Here is a 9,555-nt window from a genome sequence, read left to right on the forward strand (position 1 = left end):
TTACGAAGGTTCAGAGCGGGTCATGCCCGGCCAAACGCTACATGACGATGTAGTATGAAGGAATGTGGATCCTTTTTAGACTTTGTGTCTAGGTGTGTAGGGCATTGCCTTGGGATATCACAGATTCGTAGAAGGCCTTACTTAGGATAGAAGCATGCATTTTCATTATTCTGCTGCATACTTAATTCGAGTCTTCATGCATTGCATTCATTTTGCTTGTTGCATTGTATCATTGCTTGTTGATTGAGTTCACATTGCTTGCTGCTTGGGGGTAGGTAGATGGTAGAATTTCCTTAGGTATCCAGGGTAGGATTTCTTTAGATATTGGTCTCACTAAGTAATACTAGATTACTTATGATTCTACTTCATTTTTCCAGGAATCCTTAGCCGAAAGATCTTCGTATTAAAAGCAACGTGACCAAGGTGAATCAATGTAGGTTTTTCAGCTTTTGTAAATTCTTACTATGTATATTATGCATGGTTTTCAAAAGGATCCGAAAGCGATATAAACGTTTTGGTAATGATTTTTTCGTATATTATATATATGTAAAGACTCGAATTTTTCAAAAGATAAATGGTTATTCCAACTGATATTAAGTCTTGTCCGAACTTAACACAACTTTCGCTCACGGTACTGGTTGCAAAGCCTTAGGCCGTGTTCGAGAGGTTGGGCGCTCGCGGTTGGATGACCAGGGTGATTGGATTTGTTCTGAGAGCCTTGGTTGGCCGACTACGAGGGTCCCAAGTAGCACTCCCGATTTGTTTGTATATTTAGGACGGGTCGGGGTGTTACAAGGGTAAAGGATGCCTGGAGAAGGTGGAAATCATCTAGCAGATTAGAGAACACTGGCAAGTCAATCCGTCTCAAATCTCTAACAAAAACCGCTGACGAAAAGGATACCCTCCATGGCCCATTTCAGAGCCTCCAACTCCGAGTGAAGCGGGGAAGGACTTCGTCTAAGGCATCTAGCGCTCAACAACAAAGTCTCAGCATCACCAGCACCCAATGTAAACCTTGTTCCTTCTCACCCGAACTCCACAAAAACTTTGATATAGTAATTGTTAATGTAGACGTCAAATCCTTGGGAAGTTTAAAACATGACATGACATAAGTTGGAAGAGCCAAAGCCACAGATTTAATCATAATTTCCTTCCCACCCTTAGATAAATATTTTGCCGACCAACCATTTTCCCGGTCACTTATATTATCATTAACATAGCTGAAGACCTTATTATGAGAACCCTCAAGGCTTTCAGGATACCCAAATAAGAGCCCATCCCCCCTTTTTTAGAAATCGCAATGACGATTTTCAGATGCTCTCTAGTCAGATTCAGGACTTTCTTCCCAAACAAAATAGAGGATTTTGCAAGATTGACCTCTTGTCCCTAGGCTTTACCATAATTACCAATAATATCCATAACTGTCTTACACTCTTCCTCCTCTGCTTTACAAAAGAAGAGACTATCATCTGCGAATAACAGATGAGAAACTGGGGGGCAATCCCGAGCTAACGTGATTCCCGTTCTCTTTTCTTCGCGCTCAAACTTTTTTCAAAATATCCGTACAAAGAATAAACAAATACGGAGAAAGAGGATCCCCTTGGCGTAAACCTCGTTCTGGAAGAATAGAACCACATGGTTGACCATTAAGAAAGACTTGATAAGAGACTGAACTAACACACCACATAATCCACGAAATCCATTAACCATCAAAACCCAACCGCGTGAGGACCGCTTCCAGAAATGACCATTCCACTCGATCATAAGCTTTACTGATATCCGTCTTAAAGGCCAGAAAATCCGTTTTACACCGCCGATTAGTATTCAAGCCATGAAACATTTCCTGAGCAGTAATAATATATCCGTAATCAAGCGTCCTGAAACAAAAGCTGACTGAGTTTCCGAGATAAGAGAGGGTAAAATTTTCTTCAACCGGAAACAAAGGATCTTAGAACTTACCGGACCGTAAAAATCCCTTACCAAAAATTCAAAAAAACAAAAAAAAATCCCTTACCAAAGCCACCAAATCTCCTTTCAAATAATTTTTATAAATCCATAAATTGCAATAACTTTTCAAAGGAGAATTATTGTAAGAAGCAAGTTGAATGATATAGAGACTTCAATGAAAGTGTCTTTGACCAGAATCAAAAATAAATGTTTTTACCAGACTTTTGAATAATTTAAAATGGAGCTTTATAAAAAACAACAATTTCTATTTTCCCTTTTTTTACATTAGGACATTAATGTTCCTCCTTAGCTCAAGGATGGTGAGGGCCTTGTCACAAATGGATGGTTCAGCAGTTCAGCTGCAGTTGGTCGCTCATCCGGGTTCACTTTGAGACACTTAAATATGAAATCACGAGCGTCTTGGGATAGAGTATCAGGTATTTCCGGAAGCGTACCCTTTGAGATCTTAAATAAGGCTGCAAGCTGCACGTTTGCACAAATTCTGATTTTAACTCTTATTAATGGGAACAAACCATAAAAGAATAAATAACCGTTAACACTAAAAACTGAAGGTGCCAAGGTGCAAAACGAAATCACTCTGACTTATCATTAAACTGAACCAAATGTTTTGTTCGTGTATTTTTTCTAAACCCAAGTGTTCATGTGTGTTTCAGAAATAGCTAAAATAGTTAGTGGTTAATTAGTATGTAAATTCCCCTCAACTTATATAAAGAAAGTCTTGAAGACTTACAGGATGTAGATCAGAGTAAGGGATCTGGCCAGTACACATTTCGAGCACAGTGCACCCAAGGCTCCATATATCAGCAGGACTTCCATGCCCATCATTACCCTTACAATTAATAACCTGATCAAACTATTATGTTCCATTTAGAAAGAACCGTACAAACTATAGCCTGAAGTACAATCAAAGTGGAAAAAATCCAAATTATCTGTGATTACACAAACATATTTACAGTTATAAACACCATAAACCGAAATACAGGAAATTTAATCAAATACTCAAAACTCTGAAGGAAACATGGGTGGGGGATGTGTGTTAAGCAACAGTATAGCATCCAACATTACAACAGTACAACATCCAACATTGCTATTCCTGAATGAGACGTTTGTCTTTCATTGTATTCACACAATCAAAACAGTGGGAAGGATCCCAAATCAATTACCTCCGGAGCCATCCAAACTGAAGTTCCCTTGCAGGACTTAATGTCGTTTAACTTTGACTCCTAAATAACAAAATGACACAAGTACCAAGTCAGAAGAGTAAGCGATGTACCAGGTTATTACTTAAGAGCTAAAAACTATAAACATGTACTAGTGGAAAAGAACCTTTGCCAATCCGAAATCCGCAAGTTTGACGTTGCCATTAGCTTCCACCAGTATATTTGCACAGTTGATGTCCCTTTGTCGCATAAAATGAGAAAAGTAAGCAACCTAGGATTTACATAAACGATTACATAACCCTTTATCGTGGAGAGATTTCAAACCATCAAGAATCTGTCTTGTGTAATTGGAGACTACAGAGTCCAGAAGCGGGTAATGTTGGTAAAGGTTTAGAAGAGACCATTTGGTTACAAGCTCAAGAAAGATGTAAAACTTCGACCCGTCCTGCAAACAAGGAAATGTTATATTTTAGAGCTATATTGATTTTGCAAAAAACATGCTTAGGCAGCTGCAAAGCTAGAACTGCAGGATCACACCTTGGCTGTGCCACGATATCGCAATATCCGACAGAAAATGAAAAACATGGAAAAATTAAGACACTACTGCTACAATGGTTGTTGGAGCAGATCATAAACCAAACATATCTCACCGCTTAGAGTTCATGATGAATGCATTCTTGTTCATTACTTCCTAAATCAAAAAGTGAAACTTCCTTGACAACAAAGAAGTTCCCATCTCTACATTTAACATTTTAAACATCCATCAAAAACCCAAAGGCCAAAAAGGTACAAAGAAAATCTAAGAATCTGACTTCAAGTTCAAGAAACTCATTAGGACTTACGCTGAAACGGCTTCGTACACAGAGCCACATGATCCTCGTCCCAGAAGTTGACCCTTTTGCCAAGAAGTGATGATAGATTCTCCAGCGGCAAAAATCAGCGAGGTTTCACGATCCCAAGATTCCATTTCCTGGAAGCTGATGCGATCCAGGAACTCCATAGAAGACGTTATTATCAAGGAAAAAATATGTTACTCGGACTCAACAGAGTAACTAGCTAGAAGAAGACATAATATTTTGATGACTAAGTATTGCAATCTCCTATGGAAAATGAAAGATGTGGCAATGAGATAATGCTACAATGGTACTGAAATATGATGCAGGCAGATCATGAACCAGATGTACCTTACCTCTTAATGTTTTTGTTTGCTTTTTTACGTCAATGAGAGAGGGAGAATAAATAGAGAAGTGGAAATTTCCAAGAAATTCGTAGTTGGCGTTTTTTTTTTGCTAAGTGAGTAAATATCATATAAATGAAAGAGAGTTTGGATTTACATTTGAGATTACCAAACCAGTTGGTTCCTTGGCAAAAAGAGAAAAAAAAAGCAAGGAAGCAAAACTAGTTAAAGGTTAGAGCCCTCATCATCATATCCAGAGGCACATAAGATTCCTGAAATTCTTCCTGAGTTTCCTGACACTGAGAGTGTTGATGATCTCCCTGTGAACAGACTTGAAGGTGGCCACATGCGGAACTGTTTGACCGTTGTGGAGGGCACTGTTTCGCTACTTCCAGATAACGTAGATTATAGCTTGAGCAACCAGTTTTCTGAGGATAGAGTGAGAAGAGGTTGTAGAGATCTGAGTCTAAGTTATAAGACCATCTCAATCATGGAAGAGAGATGGAGATAAACTTAATCTGGCGAGAACCAAGGACCAGATGACAGCGCTGAATGGATAAGAGAGGAACAAGTGATCTATGGTCTCCTCAGCAGAAGAGCACAAATAGCAAAGAGGAGAGACTTGCAGTCCCCAAGGGAGCAGCCGTGATCTAGTAGGTAAACGGTCAAGGTGTGCGACCCACATCTGAAATGTGTTCCTTGGAGTTGCCCCTTTAAACCAAATAGAGGAGGCCCAATTCTTTTTCTCCTCTTTATGTCTGAGAGCTTCCCAGGTTACGGAAGAGGAAAAACCATTGCAAGACATGTTGTTGATTACCCAACCGTAAGAGTCATTCCTTTCCAGCTGCAGAGGGAGAGAGATGGTAGTGAGGAAAACCTGAAGTTCAAGAGCTTGCTGGGAGCAAGGTGAAGGCAATCTCCACAAGGAGCCGTCTATAGCATCTGCCACGACGACAGTTCAAGGGGTCATCAAACTTCTAGGACCTTCTTCCCCCAAAAACTTTATAAGAGGGCCAAAAGGAGACCAGAAATCCCGCCAGAAGCTAGCAGTTAAGTTGTTGCCCACTTCACACTTTAGACCAAGTCCAGCGGCGAGAAACATTCATGATTGCTCAAAAAAAAAATTATTTTTATTTTTTTCCAATAAATTAGTGATCCATGTCACATTTTGTCTTAGAAACGTTTCTTCCCTTGCTCAACAGAGAAACATATCTTCTCTTTTGATAAATTTATCAGATCTGCCATTTACAGTACTATTATTCAACGTAAATGCCATTTTCAATTAAACCTTTTCTAAAATACAATAGGACCCACTTTGATCTATTGAAAATGACAACAACCCTTCTCCAAATTCTTTCTAATTTCTCTCTTCTCTATTCTCATTTTTCTCGATCTCTCATCTCCCACTCTCTCTCTCTCTCCTTCTCTCCTTCTCTCCTTCTCTCCTCTTTCTTTCTTCAAAACAAAGAAATCCTTTCAAAATCACAACTTCCAATTAATCTCCTTGCCTCTGTCGTAGATGAACAGCGTGTTTTGTTTTTTATGGGGATGCTCTCCTCAAGGTTGAATTTGAGTTTTTTTTTATTTGTTTCCTTCTCCATAAAACTTTGTTGGACCAAATCTGATATCTAACCCAATTTTATTTCCGATAGATCAGATCCGGTGGACTTAATATGCTCAGATCAAGGCTGAGTATGATATTTCTCAATAAAATGTGTCAGCAAGCATGCAGGTGGAGAAAATTGTTTCATGTTATTGATGGACAAATATCGTCATTCAAGCGAAAATGGTATACAAAGAGCGCGAAGAACATAACTATGGTGGGCAAGTTTTATAAAGTTGTCCACCCAAGCGGATCTGGTCTACTAAGACCGAAGGACATAAATGTGGTGGACAAAAAACCGTTCGAGCTTTAAATCTGGTACCCTATAGGCACAATAAGATCAGTTCATGCATCAGTAGACCTGCAGGTGGACTACTAGAGTCGAACCAAACGGATCTTGTCCACTTCAGAGGACGAAAAACAAATTTGGGATGGACTAAACCTGATTGAGCGTTGGATCTGGTCCACTAGAAGTTCATAACCTGTGTCTTTTATGCCACAAAATTGTTCCTGTTTCAAAACACATGTCATTCATCCCAAATTTTTTTAATCCTCCCTTACTTTAATTCAAGGATAGAAATATCTTTTTCTCTTATGCCATAAATTTAGAAAATGGTATTTCTGAAAAAAGAAAAATAAAAATGGCATTTCTCACAACTTTCATTTTAAAAATGGCATTTCTCACTAAATTCCCTTCTCTTTTCCTCTTCTCTTTCTTCATTTTATTATTTTTTAATTAAAAGCATCTCATATAGAAACGCTTGCCTGACATGCCCTTAGGAACCATTCTAAGAGACAAGGAATCCCGCCAGAAGCTAGCAGTTAAACCGTTCATAAGACATTTCCAGTTCCATGAATCACTTGGTTTATCTTGAATTGCCTAGAAATCAGAGATGATACCATTATCTTTCCCATTTAAGTTATGATGTTGATGCCAAGCAACCCTAAGAGATCCACTATTTGTAAACAGGAGCCAGACAAATTTGAGACTGAGAGCTAGATTCCATTCCGAAAATCTTCTTAGCCCTAGTCCTCCCTCTGCCTTTGATAAACACATTGTCGACCATGCGACCTTGGCTTTATGATGACACTCTATTCCGCCTGACCAAAGAAACCTGGAACAAAGGGATTCAATTTCTCTGATACAACGTCTTGGTAATTTGAAGGTAGAGATCCAGAAAACCACACTCCCAGTGATGATAGAGGCAATCAATTGTAGCCTTCCTGCAAAAGATAAGGACTTTACAGACTAGCTAGCAAACCTTCCCTTAACTTTCTCCATGAGTGGAACATACTCTGAGACTTTCAATTTTCAGCTCATTAACGGAAGTCCCCAAGTATCTAATTGGAAGGGAGGCCTGAGGAAATCCATAATGTGCAATAGTCGCTCTTTCGGTTTCATCGACTCCTGCAAGGAACACTTCCATTTTCTCCTTACTCATATTCAGGCCCGACCAATGATACAACAAACTTCACAATCAAATATTTGTAAACGTAAATATCAATTCAATGTTCATGAAACACAGAATTAATCAAACGCTAGCTCTCAAGATGAGAGAAACCTAGCAAACGAACAGAGCTATTTTTAGAGTTTTACAAGTTTTTCAAGTTTCAGATTTTTGCATAACGAAAAAGATGATGAACATCTTCATCTTAAAGCTTTAGCAACTTCAGCTCACACCAATCGCATCTCTCCACTTATTTTCCCTTATTTCCACCATTCACCCAGCTCCACGTGTTCCTCATACACTACTACTAAATTCCCATATCAAATCTCCTCTGTTTGCAGAACCTTGACCTTAAGGTTCATGTAAACTTCCTCTGCACATTAACTAACTCCCATGATGCCTCTTCCACATTCTTAAGAGTCCATTTGATTGAAAGCATTGTAAGAGCTCTGTATGGAATATGACTTCTTATAGCCACGAGTGATGCAAATCTGATTCCAGGGTCAAAGGTTTGGCTCTGAGTGACTTCAACCATTCGTTCTACTTTGGCACATTCCATTTGAACTACTAGAGCCACACACTGATACATTGCTGCAACCGTCTGGACCTTACTTCGAGGCTTGTAAATAACCAACCTCATGCTGCATAAAAAAATTTTCCACTTGTCACTCTGTTCCCAGAGTTTATATTGCCATTTTTGCCTGATTTTAAACCTCTAGAGTTGTTTCTTTGCTTCACTGACATCAACATTACAAACCTCTTTTCCCACATCCATCTGTACAGTCCATGTTGACGCATAATGTGAGGAACAACCTTCAGTTGAATTTTAGAAAACAGTGTGCCTCTAGCTTGAATGTGAGCAGCAGGAAACTGCATACTATCTGTTGGAACCAACATTCCAAAAGAACTCAGAAACAGTCCCTTCTTGCGTGATGCTTTATATTTGAACCACCACCGCTTGGAAAATGTTCTTTTTTTGTTTCGCATCACTTTTTGAATGAACACGCTGGTTTGCAACAACTGCTCCTTCACCGTGATAATCTGATCATACACAGGTTTTCCATGAAAATGATCAAGCCTCAAGTTAAAGCAAAGATCTGAACATAAAGAACTTGATTGCATTCTTGCTTGATGTCCTCTTTCTCAGATCTGACTTTAAACCTCCAACACTTAAAACCATTGTCCCTTTTCATCTTCTGTTGTACCACTAGAGAACATTGATCAAATATGTGAGATGCTCCAGGCTTTGCCGCCCCACATGTTGGTTGTTCACAGCAGTCAGCTCCTTCCAAGAGATAACATGTGATCTTTCTTCTTGGAGAACAAATATCCTCCGACAATTTCAGTTCTAAAAAATCCTTTGTAATAGCAGTCCTTCTTCTGCTGCAGCTTTTAAACCCCTCTCCAATGTGATAATGTAGCTTTCCCTCATGAGACTCATATTCAACCAATGGTTGAATCGTTTGTGCTACTTCGTTTTTTTGGAGGAACAACCATGTTGTTCTGCTCCTTATTGAGTTTAAAGCAACATTTGAAACCTTTTGGAGCTTCATGAACGTCTCCAACAACAAATAGGGTCACAAATTTTTTGACATCAATTCCACCAACCAACTTCTTCTTCCTTTTTGTTCGCAGCCTAGCAATCTTATGGGCACACAAACTTGAGAAGGAGAACACATTATTATTTAGTCTCCACCGTTTCTCATTCTCTTTTTTATATTTAAACCTCCATGACTTCAAGCCTTTTCTCTTTTTCTTCACTTTCAGTCTTTCTTTAGCCTGAGACCTTTTACCAAACAGTTGGCGTGCAACCTGATTGTTTGTGACACTTGTTGATTTTTGAAGCAACACATCCCTTGTTTTGGCATATGAAGCTTGTAGTATCGTTTCTTGATAATTAAACAAGTCACCACAACCAACAACAGATTGGGAATCCTCACAAACAATCGTTGATGCATTGTAAAATTGAAGGCTATGTTCTATGTTACAAACCGGTACCTGAACTTTTGAGATCAATTCTTCCTACACAATTGCTGAAATCACCTTTGTGTTTACTTCGTCTTGCACCGTTAGTTTCTCAATTTCAATCAACTCTTTTGCAACTTCAGTTTCATCCAATCCGCTATCATTAGGCTTTTGATCTTCATCGCAATCTACCATGAGAATACCTGAATTCTTGTGACACATATGGTGATTTGG

At 39.0% G+C, this 9,555-nt stretch overlaps 1 protein-coding gene across 2 annotated transcripts; it reads right to left on the bottom strand.

Annotated features, from left to right (window-relative positions):
* Positions 1-2,087: 2,087 nt before the first annotated feature.
* Positions 2,088-4,105, bottom strand: LOC104707164 (mitogen-activated protein kinase kinase kinase 1-like). 2 transcript variants are annotated; one of them, XM_087460538.1, is made up of 7 exons: positions 3,971-4,105; positions 3,779-3,866; positions 3,453-3,573; positions 3,295-3,367; positions 3,132-3,191; positions 2,699-2,812; positions 2,088-2,430 (listed from the first exon to the last, which is right to left on the bottom strand). In XM_087460538.1, exons 5-7 carry the CDS (start codon positions 3,141-3,143, stop codon positions 2,254-2,256), a joined length of 303 nt encoding a protein of 100 aa, XP_087316664.1. In that variant the 5' UTR covers positions 3,144-3,191; positions 3,295-3,367; positions 3,453-3,573; positions 3,779-3,866; positions 3,971-4,105; the 3' UTR covers positions 2,088-2,253. The 2 variants fall into 2 exon arrangements, with proteins under 2 accessions (XP_087316664.1, XP_087316663.1); XM_087460537.1 differs by lacking the exon at positions 3,779-3,866 and having other exon boundaries at positions 2,699-2,821; positions 3,295-3,573.
* Positions 4,106-9,555: the final 5,450 nt, after the last annotated feature.

This window comes from Camelina sativa, chromosome 8 (genome assembly GCF_030686135.1).
Source record: "Camelina sativa cultivar CO46 ecotype springtype chromosome 8, ASM3068613v1".
Classification (NCBI taxonomy): domain Eukaryota; kingdom Viridiplantae; phylum Streptophyta; class Magnoliopsida; order Brassicales; family Brassicaceae; genus Camelina; species Camelina sativa.

Excerpts from the sequence above, each read along its gene's own strand:
- LOC104707164 (XM_087460537.1), bottom strand. The coding sequence starts at position 3,378 with ATGCGACAAAGGGACATCAACTGTGCAAATATACTGGTGGAAGCTAAT. Across the intron at positions 3,192-3,294 it reads CGGATTTCGGATTGGCAAAG|GAGTCAAAGTTAAACGACAT; the intron begins GTTCTTTTCCAC and ends TTTGTTATTTAG. Across the intron at positions 2,822-3,131 it reads CAGTTTGGATGGCTCCGGAG|TTTGATCAGGTTATTAATTG; the intron begins GTAATTGATTTG and ends GGAACATAATAG.